Source organism: Grus americana, chromosome 3, assembly GCF_028858705.1.
Source record: "Grus americana isolate bGruAme1 chromosome 3, bGruAme1.mat, whole genome shotgun sequence".
Classification (NCBI taxonomy): Eukaryota; Metazoa; Chordata; class Aves; order Gruiformes; family Gruidae; genus Grus; species Grus americana.
This window is the reverse complement of record NC_072854.1, coordinates 74,309,628-74,330,248: the sequence shown is the minus strand read 5'-3', so window position 1 is coordinate 74,330,248 and position 20,621 is coordinate 74,309,628. Positions and strand designations below refer to the sequence as shown.

The 20,621-nt window shown below is 42.9% G+C and overlaps 1 protein-coding gene across 1 annotated transcript in view; it reads right to left on the bottom strand.

Moving 5' to 3' along the window:
- FNDC1 (fibronectin type III domain containing 1) overlaps positions 1-20,621 on the bottom strand; it is a 77,173-nt gene that overhangs the window by 6,848 nt on the left and 49,704 nt on the right. The window contains exons 12-17 of the mRNA XM_054822386.1: positions 17,599-17,664; positions 15,484-15,645; positions 13,221-13,451; positions 11,989-12,097; positions 2,817-2,896; positions 62-91 (exon numbers count right to left, since the gene is read on the bottom strand). Coding sequence (XP_054678361.1) covers positions 62-91; positions 2,817-2,896; positions 11,989-12,097; positions 13,221-13,451; positions 15,484-15,645; positions 17,599-17,664 — 678 coding nt within the window. The remainder of the gene's footprint in view (positions 1-61; positions 92-2,816; positions 2,897-11,988; positions 12,098-13,220; positions 13,452-15,483; positions 15,646-17,598; positions 17,665-20,621) is intronic.

Sequence of the window (20,621 nt, the reverse complement as noted above, 5' to 3'; positions counted from 1 at the left end):
TTGTAACTGTTTTGCACAGGTTTTATGCACTTCATGAAAGAAACAGCAGAATAAGACTTACCAGGTGGTCTGACAATGAGGAGGGGATTGTCTAGAAGAATGAAACAAATAAAAGATTTAATATTTGGTTCTAAACATTCTTTTATAATATGAAACATACAATGTCACTCAAGACAATCTCAGTTGCGGAGTAACTGCTTGTAGCTACTTTATGAATGTGGGATTTACCTGTCTCGCCAATTTGCAGAGCTAATGAATGTTTGTTATTCCACTGTTTTTCTCAGTTGATGAAACTTGCCACAGGATGGTATATTTATTCTGGTATCGTAAAAAACTGCTGAGATTAGTACCAAAGTTCAAAGCCAGTTTTGAAACAGATTTCCTCTTCTCAGAAGGTCCTCAGAGAAGGGGGATAGTTTCACTGTAGATTTCTGAATATATAGTTTTAGTTACACCTGCAGACCTACCTTCCAAAGGGAAATGTAACCTACTTCTTGTATGCAAATCTCAGTCTTGGACATCCATCATGTTTAGCTCAGTTGTTTAGTGCTATTCCTAAATACGTAAAATTTACCTTTTTAACTCTTTTTTGTCATAGTGGCAGAATTTTTGCGGGAGCCCCCTGGGCAGTGCAGAGACCACTGTACACTTCCTCAGGAGCTTCTGCTTGCTTGAAATACTCTCTTTTTTAAATAAAGAAGGATGGAATAGGTGTGGAGTAAGGATAACAAAACAGCATGATCTAATATGGTAGCTTGTCTGTATTCATTACATTGTAGTTTCTGTAATCTCTTAAGTAGCCCTTACTGCACACAAAATACCTGAAAAAAAAGCATGGTGCTTGTCTACCAATGGGGAAGAAAAATTCCAGGGAGTTTTTACCATTTGATGAAAGAGAACAATGGTTTTCTGTTCTCTTCAGAGTGTTACTAGGGGTAAGATTGAACATTTTCAATAAGCTGCTTTATCCTGTGATGGAATTCTTTACTGAATATTCCCATCAGTTCAGACCTTTCAGTTGCACTAGAAGAGCACTCTGAATTAGCAAATTCTATCTCTTCTGACCTATTCCATCACTGTAACTATACCATCTGGCTTTAGATTTAGCAACTGCTTTTGTACTTGTGCCAGCTGGAAAGCCAGCATTGGCCACATGACAAACGAAAGATCAGTGCTGCAAATAAAACTTTAAATTTGGTGGATTTAACCTGTTAAATAAAGCTTACAAGGTAGCTGATTTTGGATGGGAAAACTAGGCATTCAGGCCCCTTTACTGGCAGCCAGCTAATAAGTAAATCTCCCTGCAAGGTACAGTGCAGAATCATGTAATCATTTAGGTTGGAAAAGACCTTTAAGATCACCAAGTCCAACAGTAAACCTAACACTCCTAAGTCCACCACTAAGCCATGTCCCTAGTTGCCACGTTTACACATTTTTAAAATACCTCCAGGGATGGTGACTCAACCACTTCCCTGGGCAGCATGTTCCAACACTTCATAATCTTTTCGGTGAGGAATTTTTCCTAATATCCAATCTAAACCTCCCCTGACACAACTCGAGGCCATTCCCTCTTGTCCTATCGCTTGTTACTTGGGAGAAGAGACCAACACCCACCTGGCTACAACCTCCTTTCAGGTAGTTGTAGAGAGCGATAAGGTCTCCCCTCAGCCTCCTTTTCTCCAGGCTGAACAACCCCAATTCCCTCAACCGCTCCTCACAAGACTTGCTCTCTAGACCCTTCACCAGCTTTGTTGCCCTTCTCTGGACACGCTCCAGCACCTCAATGTCTTTCTTGTAGAGAGGGGCCCAAAACTGAACACAGTACTCGAGGTGCGGCCTCACCAGTGCCAAGTACAGGGAGACGATCACTTCCCTAGTCCTGCTGGCCACACTACTCCTGATACAAGCCAGGATGCTGTTGGCCGCCTTAGCCACCTGGGCACACTGCCATATTTATCCAATGTTAAATATCATGCCTGAATTTACACTTGAACTTCTTACTCCTTTAAAAAAAATCTGAATATGTTATGCAGGACCATTTACTTATCTTGAATTTTTGTCCCCCTACTGTGAAGACTTACTTCCATGGATCTTAATGGAGCTTCTGAAGCAAGCATTACAGGGCGAGGTCAAATGAGCAAAGGCAGAGACTGCGTAAACCCCATGTCATCAAAAGGGCAAAATTTGCAAGACACAAGAGACCTTTCCCTCAAGTGAAGACTGAAAAATTTGTCCTTTATTATTCAGTGGAGTCATTGGCCTCTGGGTCAATGGAAGAAGAAAAAGAAGAAATGGGTAAAAATAGTTCATTTAACATACTATTTTTAGAAGGGGGTGTTGCTCTTGAATGCACTATTAGCCCTGTGAAAGTGCAGCGTGCCATGTCAAAAAAAGAACAGAGAACTTTGCCCATTTGATGGAACAATTGTTTCCTATATTTCTTCCAGAGACAATCGCTTCCAACTGTTCAGCTGTTCACAGTTAGAAAGCTAATTTACTAAATGTTTGGTCAATCTATCAAAGACATCAAACTTCCCATTGCTTCTGTATTATTGAACATTAGTAGTCTTTTGTATTTTAAATTCAACTTCTTGTTCCCCTAAAGCTCACTTTAATGTCACGTATTTTCATAGTGGCATTAGAGGTGCATATTATTTTCCTAGCTTTACTGAAAACAAATAATTAACCTAAAAAAAACCCTCAAAGCAGCCAGTTCAGGATAATCACCATTGTTACCATGCTGGTTTTAGTCATTGCCCTGCCACATCTGTTATTAGGAATTCAGTTTTGAGATGAAAATAAAAAGCAAAGCATACCAGATTCTGTGATAAATGAGACTGAAGAGCTAACAGGCCCATAACCAAAGGGATTCTTTGCTTGGACTTTAAAATAATACCTGAAACAAAAAGAGAGGGACAATAAGGTTAGAACATTGATTCCACTGCAATGGCTAAATTATAAATAATATTAAAATAGAGTGAGAATCAAACCAGCCAAATTCCGCTGAGTTCACATGTCCTTTGCATTAAATGGAGTTGGATACTCAGCCAGGATACAAGCTGGCTGATACAGACAAATTTCTCCTTTTTACAATTGCTCCCATGCATATTTTTGGATCATTTATTTTTATCATCCCCCTTCCAAAAACCACACACATCTACATCCACTTTATACAAAACAACCAATAGCAATAGACTAAAAGTTGCAAGGAAATTGAATTCTGATCTCAGGAATAGTTTTAAACCAGATTAACTCCTACAAAAACAGTGGTGCAAACCGCAAACTAAAACTGGATCAGATTTATTTGAGATCAGAAGTTAAGCTTTTGACCTTTCTTTAAAAACTTCAGCAGCATTAAGATCACAATACTTGAGTAATATGAGAAAGCTTCACATGTTGCCTTATTGATTCCCCAAAGTATTTAAATCACATGCTTAACTTGAAGCACATGACTCGCCACTAGTACTATGTTTGCTCGATAGAATCAAAATTACTCTCACTTTTAGAGAAGTGTATGTGTAAGCACATTTTATTTCATTTCCAAGTACAATGATTTTCAGTTGATGCCTAACCTGACATTAATGTTTTCTTCTTTCCCTTTTTTCTTTGTATCCAGTTCAGCAGAAACCAATTAGAATGGAAGATTATTGTAAGAAGTTCCAGCACAGCATTTTTAAAGTGCCTGAGTTTAGGTTTTCCTTTCTTGCCTGCTTGCTCAATTTCATTCTTGTAAAGAAATGAATTAAAAAAATAAAATCACTGTGCCTCTGTAAAATCCACATAGCATTTGGATCCTGATTTAGCTTCTCATCCAAAAGCAGACATCTCCAAAGGTGCCATGCATGACCCACATAACAGGGCAAGTGCTTACTTACAGGGATGGTTGCCACCAAGTGTTGGATTACCTCCCATGGCAATGTCCCATCTGCGTGGCAGGCCTGATGCTCCTCAGCTGGTGGAAGTGAGCCTGCTCCATTAAAAACATCAGGCTGCTCTTGGTGGCAAAGCTCTCCCCATCCTGCACAGAAACCTGCCTGCACTGCTCTGCCTGCATGGCCCGCACTGGGCTGAGACAGCATGGTTCATAGCAAGGGCGGTCTGATATCCCTGGAAGCTATTGCCACCTGGCACAGTTTAGGCACCAAGTGTGGACACCATCCATATTAAAAACTTCACTCCCTTCTCTTTCCTTCTGTCCACGAGAGATGACAGTAGTCCTTGCAACATAAGAGTGTAACGTGTGGTGTAATGCCACATAAGATGCTCATACTTTACAGCCTACCAAGTAGCAGGAAAATTCAACATGATCCTGTTGTAGGAGCTTTGATATTTTTAGCCTGCCACTGAATTTTTACCATGTGCACTTTCCTGTACCATAAGATACCTGTTCCTCAAGCCAAAGAGCAGTGCCTGGAGGTGGCTCCTGAAAGGAACCTCTCTGGCCAAAGCACCAGCACCAGCACACAGGAACCTATTCCAGATGAACCAGCACTTTGGCAAAGGTGAATCTCTTTTTTCATTAAAAGGAATGCCTTTTTTCATGAAAAGTGAACTGCTTTGCTTCAAAATCAAACTGATCTCTATGAAAAGGCTGAAAAGATGTGCAAATAATATCCACTTCTTCAGCAGAAGGGTGACAGTCCTGTGAACACTGGGTTTTGCTATGAAAGAAGCTGGTTATGTCCAGGGTACATGCCAGGTCATCTTGTTCACTATGTAAAAAATACAGGTGGGTCTTCTAGGCAATCTACAGGAATTGAAATATTCTGGCCTTCATTTGTGGCACAAGCTTTACCTCGTATTTGTGCCAGACCTAGAGCACACACATGGTCAGATGCTCCACAGGACACATTCCCACCCCTGGACATGCCTCCTGTCCAAGCTACATCCCACAGCTGATGCCAGAACCAGCTTCACTCCTGCTTTCTGCAGCCAGTTCACCTGTAATTAACGACTATACAAAGGACTCAGCTTTCTGTTACAAGACACACATACTATGGCAAAAAAGAAACCACATCAAATAGTGAAATTTAGCACAGCTGTGTCTTTTGCTCATTCCTAGCACAACTGTCTTGCTGGCAGAAATATCTGCCTGTGGTTTTAACTATTGACCTTGATTTCTTGACTGCAGCTTCTGAGTGTTTAGCATGGCTGGAGAAAAGGAGAGGGGAGGCAAAAAGCCTCCCGTGTGCTCCTCTACTTCTGGCCACCTGAGCAGAGTACAGCAGCCTGAGCACTGCGTTAATCCCCAATAATTTGCCAATGCTCTCACGGGACACCTGCATCCATCCACACCTCCTTCACTCACTGGCACCTTCTCCACCCGGATCGGGACAGGGGCCGGCAACGCAAGGCTGACCACAGGGACGGGACACAAGGCAGTGATTCCTCATACTGGCTCCTGAAATGGCCACAACACAGCTCCAACATGTACTGACTTAGCCCAACGCTTGGTGTAACTACTTCAGAAGAGCAGGAGAAAAATGTTTTCCAGCCCACATCTTTTCTGTAATGCTTCAAAGCATAGTGAAAACATCTGTACAGATGCCTGACTTCCCACTGCTTCCAAAGAGGTATAATTAGATACCACCTTTGCAACACAGCAGGACCTTCTGAGCAACCCTTTCAAGGCACTTAATATGTGTGTATTAATGCTAGCTGCAAAACATTCACATCGTGCATCCCATGTGCAATGATCCACATCTGAAATAGGAGAGAGCAGCCCAAGAACCTTGTGCACCTACGTAAGTGGGGAAAACCAGTCAGTTTTGTATTTAATGCGCAATGCAGGGACTGATTACCTATGCCATCAGGGCAACCGTGCATTCAGGTGTCCTGTTACATACACAGAAGCCTGTCTGGGACACATGATTGTTCAAGTTGCCTGCCTGACTGTCTGGAAAAAACAGCGATGAAGTTATGAGTACATTTTTCTTCGCTAAATTGGAAAATTAGTTCCTAAGCCTTTATATATACAAGAAGCCTCCAGTTGTGCCAGAAAGAAAGCCAGGTCTTATGACTTGCTGACCTGTGATTTAAAACATAGACGATGCTATGATTGCTGTATTAAGAATGTCAATAAAATAATGCAGTCAGGATATATTTCTTTCTCAGACATGACAAATAAAAAAGAAATTGCCAAAGCCTTTCTAGGTCTGAGCATCTGACATTTTCATTAGTCAGAATCCTTCAGCTGATGAATTTGCCAGGAAATCCCAAATCAGTATAACTCAACTGTTCTTCATCACATAAATACATGAACAAAATTTGTAATATATAAGTTGATTGTGCTTTGATCACACTTTAGTTAGGCAGAAATGCAATGAATTGTTACCAAGAGGCACAGAAGAATCACAACTGCAACAGATGCAATACCGTTCATTGATAATTTTCAATACAGACAAGGAAAGAGCTTTTTCTCCTAAGAATAAACCCCCTTTGAGATTTTATACACCGCTTCTATTGACATGTCAAGAAAGAACATAGTAAACCATAATGGGGCAATGAATGTGTAATATTTTTATTCACTTAGACTATATGACTAATTGTATCATCACACCTGTCACTTTGAGCAAAATGATTTTATGATTTAATTCAAGGTGTTTCCCTTCTGTTGGGAATAAATAGCTGGCACTCACAGCTACAAAGTGAGATAATTGCTCCGCAGGCTAATTAGGGAAGCAGCTGGTTTTGAAAAAATTAGTTAGCCATAAAATCCTTTTTCCAGCCTCTCCGAAGGCATGCCTGCATGGACCCCCAGCCCTGCGCTCCATCCAGCAGCAGGCAGGGATGGCAGGACGCCAGACGGCCATGGTATGCAAAGCGGCACCGTCCACACGTGCCACAGGTGGCAGGGCAGGAGCCCGTCCCTGTGACCTTATGCCAGCCATGGGGATGGTGGGATGGCTGCTGCCAGATCCTTGTGAGCACTGGGTGAGAGCCAGGGTGGATGTGCAAAAGGTACACGCAGGTGTCCAGGAGGGAGAGTCGCACGCTGCCCAGGAAGGGGAGGGGACAAGTCGATGTGATAGCACCCCACAGACCCACCACCCAGCAGGACTGGTGGATGATGGGGGAAAGAGGCCAGGAGGGGGTCGGGAAGGACAGGCAGGTTTCCTCCCACGAGCACGTGGAGAGGGCAGCAGGGGCTGAAACCCTCCTCCTGCAACTGCACCATATGTGCAGAAGAAAAATACGTAGATCAGCTGCTTGCAGGTTCAAAGGCTAGTGCAAAGCATCTCCCGCCATTTAAAATGGCCTAGCATTACATCCATCATGAATATTTACAACAAATATTATAGTATGACACTAGAGCACAATTGGAAGAGGAGCTTTCTACACAGCTGGTGTGAGGTATGTATGTGCCACACAGGCCTACCACTTGCATAGGACAAGGGTTTCATTGACATCTTACCTCTTTTGTGCTGTCTGGTGATACACAGCAGCCACCTGTGGCTGATGCTGCTTGTTTGAGATACTGTGGCTTTGCTTTAATGGAGGAGATACAGAAAGGCAACAGAAATTTTCGGTGCATCTGGCCCCCAGAGCCAGAAGATCCAGGCTCTGTTTGCAGTTGTGAGCCCTGAGAAAATGTTTGAGAGCCTCCTATGAAATGCTCTGTACAGCACTGGAATTGGTAGCTGGCACTGTGGGATCAAAATGTCCCTGGAGGGAAAAAAATCCAAGTGGACAGGGAAGAAGATTTGATAAGACATGGAGATACAGTGGTGAAGGATGGTGTTTTAAATCACGAGAGTATCTAGACACTCCCATCAGGCACTGCCACAGCTTTCCTGCAGAAAGGCAGGAAAAAGCCTAACCATGCTCAAGTAAGAGACTGAAATGTTTATGACAAGGATTATAATGTATGTGACTGCAGGAGACTGGATGTAGCAGTTCAGCGGATGCTGTCCAGCCCTTTGCAGTAGTCTTCTGTGATGGCTGAGAATTAAGGTTGGGGAAGGGACACTGTCAAGACTGCCATTTTTAAGATTTTGTAAGGTTTAAAGTCATTTTAGCATTTATATTCACATGTCACAAGGAAGCAGCTTCTGTGCCTGCTGAAGCTGACCAGAGTTTTGCTAATGGAAAAACTTCCACTTCTCAAATGGAGGTTAGATCAGGCCTCGGAAGAAAACTTATGACATGGGTTAAACACAGACTTCCGTTTTGTTTGTAAAACCTAAACACCAGGCAGATGTTTTCCAGGAGATGCTGACAGCTTCAAATCTTCTCTAGAGCTGACTTCTGCCAAGATGCCAACCCTTCTCTGATACGCTGCACATGCTGTAAGATTGCACCACCCCTCATGGGACACCACACAGTCAATAGCATCTGCATACAGTAAATTCAACTTAATGAATGCAAACACAAAATTTTTAGACTAACTTCAGATTTCACACCATATTTTCTTAGTTAGGCATGGGGTCTTTTCCCAGTGGTTTGGGAGTTATTTTTAAGACAAAAAAATATGCAATCAATTCAGTCTGTGGATTTGGAGAATGTAAATGAGATTGGCCAATACACATAATTTCTCTGCTGTAAAGAACCCTCCTTCCCCACCACAAACCCCACATGAAGCCTTTATTGCCTCCCACAGCGTACAATAGAGGCCAAAGGATTATACCGTTCTTCAGTAAGATGCTGGGGAAATAATATGCTTAAAATAAATATCACTTGCTTGAACCTCCCTACTTTGAAACAGAACCTTAATATTTGACACGGGAATTACTAGGTTCATGGACATGTATGAACCTATAACCTTGCTGTTCCTATAAAACTCCATTCAAATACAGCCAAATTGTGACCTTCTGAAGCCTGGAGTTAACGTACGTCTCAGTAGATGTATCACAGGCTGGCAGCTCAATTCCCACCAATTCCCCTGCACCGACTGTGGCTGGGACAGCAGTTGCAGGGGTCCTGGGGGCTTTCACTGCAATTATTCTTTCTGGTGACCTGGAGCCCTTGAGATGTTGGGCATGAGAAGCAGAGAGCTATCGCTGGCCTTCAACACTGTCCTTTGGGCAGCAGGAGAGGGAGACTGCACTGAAAGACACTGAAGAGGTGGAAATGGCAGAGGAGCAAGAGGTGGAGGACCCTCGTCAGGGGAAGCTGGGGCAGACAGGCAATGCCTCCCTGGCCTGCGTGGGGGACAGGGTGAGAGTGGAGGAGTAGAAGAGAAGCTACAGAAAACTGGTGAAGGGGAAAAGGGTTGGGGATGTACAGGAGTCTGGGATGTGGAGGCAGGAACTGGGACTAGTGGCAGGAGGAAAGAGGTTTAGGGAAAGGCGGTCCTAAAGTCACAAGGACGTGGATGGGTCTGCACTCACTTCCCTCACTATCTGGAAACAGAGTTTAGGAGATCTCAGACCACTTCCATCTTGTTATAACAGGTGAAGCCCATAGGTAAACTGTGCCCCACACCTCCCTCCATACTTTTGTAACAATGATGTTTTATAACAAAGGCACTAGCAGATGCAGAGCATACAATTGCAGATCTCTAATGTGCAAGTAATATTGCTTTAACGCACCGTGAACCATTCTAAAGGACTTGCACTGAGGTCTAGATTATTAATCTTCAGAATAGGTCACCTTTTTTCATCTCTTGGATATCTAAGAGAAAGCTTCATGAAGTGTGCAACTGACAGTGCTGTATACAGAACAGGAGAGGACAAGATGGCACAATGTTTTTCCTGTAACATCTTATTTCTGTTTTTTTAACTCTTTGGGTGTCCTGTGTGTGCTTATCCTGCCCCTCCACACACCTTTTGCTCGATAATTTCCCGAGTCTTTGATGCTGCAGGTGTCCTCTGGTGAACATGTCCCTGGTGCACCTGCCTAAGGAACTGCTGCTGAAGTTGTTCCGGTGCTAGCTCTCCCAAAGAGATGCCATGTCCCCAGAACTCTACAGGCTACAACTACAGGCTGGATGGAGAATGGATTGAGAGCAGCCCTGAGGAGAAGGACTTGGGGATATTGATTGATGAAAAGCTCAGCATGAGCTCGCAATGTGGGCTAGCAGCCCAGAAAGCCAACTGTGTCCTGGTCTGTATCAAAAGAGGCATGACCAGCAGGTCGAGGGAGGTGATCCTGCCCCCCTACTCCACTCTTGTGAGACCCCACCTGGAGTACTGTGTCCAGCTCTGGGGGCCCCAGTACAAGAAAGACATGGAGCTGTTGGAGCAAGTCCAGAGGAGGGCCACAAAGCTGATCAGAGGGCTGGAGCACCTCTCCTGTGAGGACAGGCTGAGAGAGTTGGGCTTGTTCAGCCTGGAGAAAAGAAGGCTCCGGGGAGACCTAATTGCGGCCTTCCAGTACCTGAAGGGGCCTACAGGAAAGCTGGTGAGGGACTGTTTGTCAGGGAGTGTAGTGACAGGACAAGGGGTAATGGGTTTAAGCTGAAGGAGGGTCAATTTAGATTAGATGTTAGGAAGAAATTCTTTACTGTGAGGGTGGTGAGGCACTGGAACAGGTTGCCCAGAGAGGTTGTAGAGGCCCCATCCCTGGCAGTGTTTAAGACCAGGCTGGATGAGGCTTTGGGCAATGTGGTCTCGTGGAGGGGAGATGGCAGGGGGGTTGGAACTAGATGATCTTTGAGGTCCCTTCCAACCCAAACCATTCTGATTCTATGAACTCTTTGGTTGGAGGGAAATCTCTGGGGAGGAGACAGGGGAGCAGCAGCCCCTTCTTAATGCATACTGTGACTTCTTGGTGCTTGGACGTTTCAGGGCCAGCAGGAGCAACTGCAGGGGCAAGGTGTGTGTGAGGCTACTCTCAAGTCAGGTCTGTGCGGAGAAGGACTCTAATGTGGTCAGAAAAAACATGCCTGGTCATATTTGAGACCCAAATGCTACACTGCACTGACTTTTCATAATTTATTTATTTTATCTTATTTTATTATTTAATCTATTAAGATTTTAGATGAAGGCCATGCTCAAACAATTCTCGGTTTTCTAGGTTGAGGTTCTCAATCAACTGCTTTTAATTTGCAGAACCTTCCCTTCATCTATAAATCATCTTGGAAAGAAAAGATTCTTTAGGTGACACTGCTTCTTTCTTTTGTGCTGCTGTGGCACAGAGCCTACTGCCTGTCCTAGGAGCAGACGCTCTGATCCTAGGATAGCTCATCAGCAAGTGAGGCATGCTAGTCCCAGACCACAATCCCAGTGCATCTCCCATGTTACCAAATACACGAGCAACACCTGCCACCAGTGTCTAAGAGACTGTAGTCATCAGCACCTGAAGAACAACCATCTAGCCCAAGGCAGCACCAAAAGTATTTCACACTCAGACTTTGAGAGAAAAATATGAGAGCCACCAAGCATCTGTCAAAAGAAGTACTTTTTAATGTAGTCCCTCTGTGGCCATTTACTTCCCACCGAATTACCATGAATGATTCCAATATCATGCAAAGCATGAATTCTCGTTCTGCCATTTCAGTGAGATTTTTGGCAAGACTGAAAGCTCCTGCTAAACTGACTTCTGAGCAACTGCCACAGCCTCATTATATACGACCAAGACTCCTCTTGTGGCACAACTAGTGTGAGCAGACCAGTGAAAACAGACCAGAAAGTGGCATCTCTCCTCACCAGCCCTTAGGTATCAAATCTTGGTCGTGTCAGTACGTGGGAATGGCCACATCACATCACATGAAGGGTATACTTTAGTATACTCTCCCCCCTCCCAAAATTTGATTCAGTTGTGCATAAGACTTAAAAATGCATTTTTAAAATAATATTTTCTCTGTTACTGATATGTGTTTTTATATACACAACCATATATGCATGTGCAGTCATCTGCTCCAGGGTTGATATGGTAAAGATATCATGTAAGTAGCTGTGCGGTTTATAAAAAAATTTGCTGTCAAACAGAATGAGTAAAATCTAGATCAGATGTAAACATATATACTAAGGCCAAGAAAAATGATTCACAGTTCTCAAAATTTGTTTTACTTCCCTAAGAGAATTGAAGAGTGGATCAAATCCTTACCGTGTGTTGGGCTTCAGGTTCTCAATTGGCAAATGAGTAGTCCCTGCAGTCCTGGTTGACCACTTATTCTTTAAAAAGTCATCATAGGATGCACTGTAAACCAGATAGCCTGTAAACAGGAAAGACAAATAGTTGTGAGGATTCTAAATAAATTTTAAATAAATGACATCCCTAGGTGTTGTGGTAGATTTTATGGGTTAAAAGGAGTGACAGCATCTTTGAATATGAAAGTGATTTGCTGTCTAATTCTCCCGGGAAATCCCAGGCTACGAGAATTTCCTGTCATTAACTAATAATAATGGAGCATCACATAGGAGGATGGTACTCAGGTGCAAATACTGATTTAAAACACAGTGAAGGCGAAAAGATGACAGAGGCAACCTATTCACTGTTTTACGTGATGCACTGACTGTACAGAAACTAATATAGTTAGAAATACTGTGGGGGTTTTTAAAAAATGTTATGCAAGCTGCACTCAGTAAGGTACTAGATCAACAGCCTTGAAGAATGAAACACTGTGGGACAGACACCACATAGCCTGTTCAAGTACCACCTTCTCCCTTCCCAACCATTATCGCTGCTTCGGCTCTGTCAGCTCCCATCCCTCTGCCATTGCTGTCAGCTGCAGAGCTGGGCGATGCTCCTTGAAAACTGGACGTTAGCACCAAAGCAGTGGCCTTTTCCAATGCTTACTTCAGATCTTCTGGGTCCACTGACAAACAGGGGTTGATTAATTTCTAAAATATTTTGGTTATTTATTTACTCTAGTGTCTTTCCAGCAACTTTTGAGATTCATTCTTGAAGTCAGTTGCACACTCATGGCTGGGCAGGACCCAGACTGGCTCCAGCCACACAGCCACCTTAGCTCGGAGCGGCCTGAAGCCGAGTGTGAAAGATGCTCCAAAGGCAGGCTGGGGGCAGAAGCACTCAGTCGAGCAAAGCGCTATCATAGCTACTATCCAGGTGAGAAGCGGTGCCTTCAGAACTGCTGGCACACAAGCAGCGCCAAGATCTTTGAAATATATGGACCAGCACGAGCTGGTCAGTCTGGCACTGAGGGGATGATAGAGGGACCTTTCTCTCTCCTCAGAAAGTAGCTCACCTCCCTCAGAAAATTGCAGAGGAGTGAGAACTTCACGAGCTGTTGGCTCAGTTTAAGGTAAAAATGGTCACTTAAGAAAACCTTCCCCTTCCCCACTACCCCATCAGGAGAGCAACCCTCAGGAGACTACCTGTTACCATGTCTCCTCGAGCAGGTTTGGCCCAGTCCACGATGACAAAGGAGTGACAGCCTTCGACTGCCACGACAGTGATGTTGTGAGGGGCTTTCAGGGGACGCAGCTCTTTCTCTCTGAGGTCATTTGGGATGATTTCATCAAGGCTCTCCACTTGGAAGTGCTCCAGGGCCTCTGTCAAGGAGCAGGGAGCTGCTGGATCTTTATTGAGATAGGTCACATACGGAGCTGGAAGAGACAGGGTGGTGTTCAGTTAGCAGTTTGTAGCTACCCCAGAGTAGCACACAGGCTCGCAATTTCCTGAAAAGAAGACAATGAAGTTTTCTGATGCATTTTAAAATTCCTCCCCTTACAGCCCAGAGATGGTTCACCGCTGCCAACAAAGCGTGCTCACACTCAATTTGATTGATCAGCAGTGGGAATGGGATGCCAATATTCAGGTCTACCCCACACTCACAACCGTACCAAATCATGCAAAGAGAGAAGGATCATCTTTGCTATGAGCATCTGAAGAGAGTGGTTGGACTGCAGGACCCTCTGCTCACTATCTCCAGCTGCTCTGGAGCTGGGGTGGAAATGTCACCCAAACTCTCTGCCTTTCCCATACAGGAACAGACCCCTGCCAGGGCCTTAGATCGTCTAAGACTTTACCAGGTCTTTGTGGTTGGTTCTTACACAAACATCCTGAAGCTGGGGTGAAACAACAGAGAGAACAAGAAGAGTCATTCCAAGGTGAAGTCCGACCAAGTTAAATGAAGGGATTATTGCTGTGGTTCCCTGGGTGCTAAAGGACCAGGAGACATGAGTCCCCACCTTCCAGGCATGTGCTCCCAACCTTCTATTTTTAAATTCCCAGATTTCTATTTTTAAAAGCTTTATACTGACCAGAATTGCATTTCAGTTCAGGAAAAGATTAAACCACCCTTTTATTTCCTTAAAAGTCACTGTAACATTAAAAGTAAGGACTATAAAACTTGCTTTGGAAATGTTTATTCAGTTGCAATAATACAATTCATTGAAATGGTAATATTATTTCCCTAGTGCCTTGAAATGTTCATAAACCAACATTTCTTGGTTTATCTTATTGGATTTCATGCCCTAAAGGGATTTTTTCCAGATCTTGCAATGAAGTTAATTTTAGCCTCTCCAGCTAAATGAATCAAGAAGCACTGTCAGTGAGAGAGATGAATAGAAACATCATGAAATCGTTTGGACAGAGAAACTGAAGATGCACTGGAAAAAGTCTTGGCATATATAAAAACAAATCTTTTACTCCAGCAGTAGAGCTCCACTCTAAGCCACGTGAAGCTTGTGGATATTGGAAGGGAAGGCAAGACGTGAGTCAAAGCTGACTCTCCATCCCCTGAATTCCCATCTGAAATGCCAGGTGAGCCAGCAGCTGACCTGACCTCAGTTCAAATGCCAGAGGTTTGTAAAGGGCTGCAGGGGGGGTCACCAGTCTGGGGTGGAGGCTGGAATGCAGTGCCTTACCACCTCCAAATCCCTCCACTGGCCCCCAGCTGCTTCTCTGACAAAGAAACAAAGCAGCTCTGAAGTCAGAGCTGCAACACCTACCCACACACTTGAATGGCTCACGTACACAGGAGCCAGCCTCATGGCTCATGTCAATGTATTGGGCGTTCCTTCACCAAGTTCCTTCTATGGAGCAAGGATACAAATAGCAAAGTCAAATTTATCTCTATTGGGTTTACTTTTTGGAAAGTTCATATCCATACCAGTTCATACCAGTAATTCCTTGAATTTGACACACACCTTTGACGTACATGCTTGTGCAAGGTGGGTGAAATCACTGGGGTTGTATGGGTCAGTGGAAAAGAATTAGGTCCCCCGAGGAAGACTCAGACCTACATGGAGACTGGCACTGATTGAACTACTGGTGTAAACTTCAAATTATGCGGTTCAGCTGAGTAGAGCTGAGTAGACACTCTTGCTGTCTTACTGACTTTAGCTAAACGGAAAAAAATGCAGAACACAAAGCAGAGCATTTACACTGAAAGAGTACAAAGAGGTTTGCGCTGCTTCAACAAAATCGGTGTGGGTCCACACATAGACATGCAAGCGTCAAAGCTATGAACAAAGTACTGCTGTTTGGATTCCCCAGGTGGCAGTCCTTGCAAGGACCACACACTAGTGTCTTGGACATATTTGGCAATGGTCTCAGCTTAAGGGATGACCTTGCTAGAACAAGAATTCTTTGCAGCACAAGTAGTAAGCTACATAAACCAAAGGACATCCTTACCAGTAAACCGTTTCTTCCCAGCAATGTCATATTCCGACATAGGGCCGGTGCCAACAATGCTAGTCTCTGGATAGACAACTTCCGATTCTGTCATTGTTGAAGCAGTGGTGGTGGTGACAGTGGTGGTGGTTGGTGGCAAAGTGCTCTCAAAAAACTCATAGTCTTCAAAGGAAACATAAGATGAAAATGTTAGCTTGCTTCATGTTATTTTGGCTTAACTATGAGAAAGGAAACATTTCTGTCACCAGCTACTATCCCAAAGGAGTGCCATCTACCCTGCCCTAGGTGCCACACACTCCTTATGGGCCTCTAAGTCAGGGTCAGTCACACCTCAGCCTTGCGAGGGTTTCTACCAAACAAAGGTTTCTACAGTGAGCACAAAGTCTTCGCCTTAGAATACTAGTGTTGTTGCTGATTTAGACCTCGCTTACACAGGTAAAAAGGGTGACAATAAACAAATGTATTCATACAGCAATATCCTGAATGCGCTCTGTCTGCCACCTGCCCTTACAATCCCCAAAGAAAGACAGCATAGTAATTGAAACACTGGCCACAGCCCTCAGATGCCAAAGGAAGGTGATAAAGGAGTGAAAAAAATGGCTTTTTAAGAAAACTCTGTGTTATTCTTCTAAAATGCTAGAGCTGGATCATACTGCTCTTAAACTTTCCTGCAACTTAGAAGCATGGAGTTGTACTTGCCATTCGTGGTCCCATTAGGGCCATGAGGGAAGGCAGACTGGCATGCATCTCCTGGTATTCAGTTCTCCTTGATTAAAGTCCCATTAAATCCAGTGCTCTTTGAAAAGCTACTGTGCTACCAGGTTGACACACAAAAAGGAAGGGATCCAGGCTGTGGGACTCTGCTCATGACTTTGAGTGTTTTCTGCTTAAAATGCTGAATCATCTCTTTTTTGTAGGTGACCCGCCCCTAAGAGGAGGCCTGGCAAAAGACCTGTGCACTGAGGACATTCCGCTTCCATGGGGATGGGATGCAGGACTTTCAAGGAACGTGGGATGCAGGACTTGTGAAGTTTTTAGTTCATCCTCTCCTCCCCACATTCTTTGTTGGCCTCAGTATGAAGCAATCAGAATAAAAAGCAAAAAAGTCTATGATATCTTCCTCTCAGCTGCTGCACTCTTTTTTTAAATGTCTTTTTTTTGTTGTTAGTGGTGGTTTGTCTTAAGATTCCAGCACTGCATCCACAAAGAAAAAAACTTTTATTACTCTAGAGCCATAAATTCTACTAAAAAGCTAATACTAGAACACTTTTGTTTAGCTGAGGTCTGTACTTATCTGCTTTAATATGTGGGGGGTAGGAACAGGAATCTGAGGATTAAAAGCAGCGGAACATTCGAAGTCAGTGATGGTAGAAAGCAAATGCTAGTTCCAGTAACTGAGAATTTGCATTCCCTGTGCAAATTTATAATTAAATGCTGGGACTTGAGGCTTCCTCTTCAGCTCAGTTTTGTGTGTCCTGGATTATAGTATCAAGATGGTATGAATATAACTGCAAAAATCTTTCCGTCTTCTCCTTTTATCTGATTTCAAATTTCTTTAATTTAAATTCCACATTAATTCAGCAGATTAATTATTTTAAATGTAGGTGATCTCATTCAGTATGAGCATGTTTTATAGTCTAAATGCAGACTACACATCAAAAAAAAAAAGGCAAAAAAATATATTCACAGTGCTGTAAAGTGCTAAAAACTCACTAAGGTATTTCAAGTTTCCAGGGCTCTGACAATATTTTGGTTTTCTATTTTAGAAGAGTTCATTGACTGGTATGGAGTTAGAAGTTGTACCAGAGAAAATAAGTCTAAGATTGAAGCAGTGAGTGTCTGACCCAGCTCTGAAAATAATTTATTTCCACAGTAGGTTCCTATTAGACTGCAGGACCGACAGAAAGGGACCTTCAAGCTCAGAAACAGCTGCCTTTGCACCCTTGAACTTCACATGTGATGAGGGACTCTGGAAAGCTTTTCCAGCTCACCACTGCTCGCTTAAGCTCCCATTCACCAACCTACCTCCTTGAACCAAATTCCAAAGAGAGAAGAGGGAAAAAAAACCAACCCAAAACATGCCACTTGCAATAGACTTTTACAGTTAAACAGTACCATCATCATATATCACATATGCCTCTGGAGTTGCTGTCACATCTGAATCCAGTCCTGAGAACATATCTATTGAGAGAGAAAGAAAAAAATGCTGTAAGAATGTAATGGTCTCATCCCCACCCTCCTAGTAAAATACTTCTGGAATAAAATTTAAAATAAAAATCTTTAACCAGCTGATTTGTAAAGACATAAGGCAACTGCCTAGTTTCCAGATAACACAGCGACAGTCCATTCTGCATATTTAGTTATTTACTAGCTAACTGCAATAGCCAGGAGTTTTGCTGAGGGAAAATGGGTTCAGGGTTGCTACTCAAAATCAAGAGCAACACACCTTCCAGGAGCTCTGCCCTGGCCTTGGGAGCTCTGGAGCAAAGGCAGGCTGCCAGCAACCGTGTAACACTCAGGTCAGGATTTGTCAACATTTTATAGTCTCAGAAGCAGCAAATGTGAGAAATTTATATGCAAAAAAAACCCCAACCAAACCCAACCAAGCAATTCAAATAAACTGAAAACTTCTATTCAAATACTTTTGTGGAATAAAAATCAAAGAACCCAGAGAGCCACGACATTTACAGAGTGTGTCTATGCTAGCAGGTAATGCAGCCCAAAAGGAATGGATTTGTAGAATTAAGTAAGTAATTTGTGCTGGATTTCCCAGGGTTTTACTTTGCACTAGCTCTAGTCTGATCCTGTGGACTGAATGCCCATTAGAGGTTGGGGCACATACGTGTCATCCCGAAGCACTGCTTCTGCTTTAGTTTCATCCAACAGGAATTCAGTTTGTGCACACCGAGATTGCTCCACGAAGCAAACGAAAGCATGGCAAGAAGAGATGATTGTGAGGTGCGCATCAAAAACTCTCTCCCAGTCCACCCCAAAACCCAATGCAAATGCACCCACAGACTTCCCAGATGCCCATTCCTATGTATTATCTCAATATCTCTGCAGGTCATGTATCAAGTACCAGATACATCAACCATCAGGTATGTCATCTTGTGAATCCTGGAGGCTTCCCTGCACGCTCTGAGAAACGCATTTCTCCACATGTTGTACAGGGAAGCCAAAGAGTACACAAAGCTCAGATTAGCCATGAAAAGCAATGCAAAAAAAGCAAAAGCATTGTGCTGGAACCCATTGCAGGTACAATCAGAAGTCTTCGATGAAATGCTGGGGCTGGGGAGAGGCCAGTGTGTGAACAAAGACAAGAGAAAGACAGCTTTGACCTCAGGATACTACACAGAAACTGATAATGTTCCTGTAACGCTTGATATGGAAGCAACAAGGTTATTTTTAATATAACAATAATACAAACAATGCAAAATTTCAATTCCCAATGTCAAATAGTTCACGAATATAATCTGAATGATACGTTTTTATATTGCAGGGTTTTTTTTTTATTTAGAACCAATAATTATTGTACAAGTGATTTTTTTCTACTACAATAAGTATCTTTTAAATATTAATTCTTGTCAGACTTTTATATAGCGAAATCTGACATTTTCTCATGGTAGACTTCTGCAGACACTCTTCAGGAGATCATCCACTTCGAAGCCACTTGACTTCTCTGATGATAGTCAATGACAAAGTAGATCCTTTGTTGAATTCTGCAGATCTTCTCACCACAGTTGGCCAGTATCAACCAATGTTTACAATGTATGCACTTATCTTTGACTACATCCAAGTAAACAAGAGCCTCAGATATGCAGAAATTTGAAGTCTTTCACAGGTAGATTTCAACTTCACAGCTACTAGCTAGTCAGCTTTTTGTCTACGTACAATGCAGCATAAACACATTACATTTTCTTTTTTTGTACTTGTTCAATCTCTTCTAGTTCTCTCTCAGCAACAGCTGTGGCATGAAGATGATGAGGGTACTTTCCAAAAGACATCTCACTTTATAATTTTTCCCATGTATACCAGCTGAAGTACTCCAGCTTGCCCCATCACCCTTCACTGCAGCTCTTCAGTGAACCCTGCCAGTACTAGATGAGGCTAAGTCTTGCTATGACTGCTTGCCTTAGTCTTTTGGCATCTGTAAGGACAGCAGACTGTACAACCATCACTTGATTTTATCACATGTAACAAGTGGTTAAGACTCCACCTCTTTCTTCCTTGTGAGTTCATGAAAAAAGCTTATCTGATTTCACTGACGAATCATGCTTGTGTGGCCAAAGTCCTTCTTGAAGGTTAAAGACTGCTGAATTTAGTGAAATGTTGACAATAAATTCTGCTGGGTTGAGCAAAAATCCTGCCAGAGAGTAAGCGAATTTGCCAAAGCTTAAGTAGAACGTTTGGTGGTGGGTTTTGGCACTTGCAGTCCCTGGCTGTTTGGAAGTGAAATATTTAGCAACAAAATATCAAGTTTTGGCAGATAAGTATTTAATTAAATGATCTAGAGTATTTTCCAGACTTGGATTAAAGGGAAAGACAACATAAAAAATATGATTTGGAAATGGTCAAGGGAAAACTGCATGAAATATTTTGATAGTTCAAGTAGTAGTTGTTTATCCCTCTTGAAATAGACACTGCACTTGTTAAACAAAAACAGCCATCATTAAATAAATACCCTAAAGATGCTTTCTTTTCAAGCCAGTTCCTCTGTGGAACAGGCAGGCTGTTTTGCTGCATTTGTCAAATGTTGAGGCAGGTCAGCAGGATGAAAAAAAAAAAAAAGGAGATCAAGAAAATCCTAATAATTACTCTTCAGAGAAACTTTCATAATTGCCAGGCAGGGATTAATATTGGTCAAGATATATAGCAAGTAAAAAGTAGAAATCCAGCACCATCTTGTCCTTTCAGTCTTCTACTTTGATGCATTTGCAGACATACTGTCAAAATGCCAGACAGTTTAGGAGTGACATAAGAGCCATTCTCACTGAACAAGCAGCCTGTGTAAAATAACTAGTTTTCATTCATGCCTCTAAGAAAGCTAAAGGATCCAGCAAGCTCATCTGGTAGAAGGCAAAAAAACCCAAGCAGAATGTTTTCAAATGTTCATAAAATCACATGAAATTTCCCCAGCC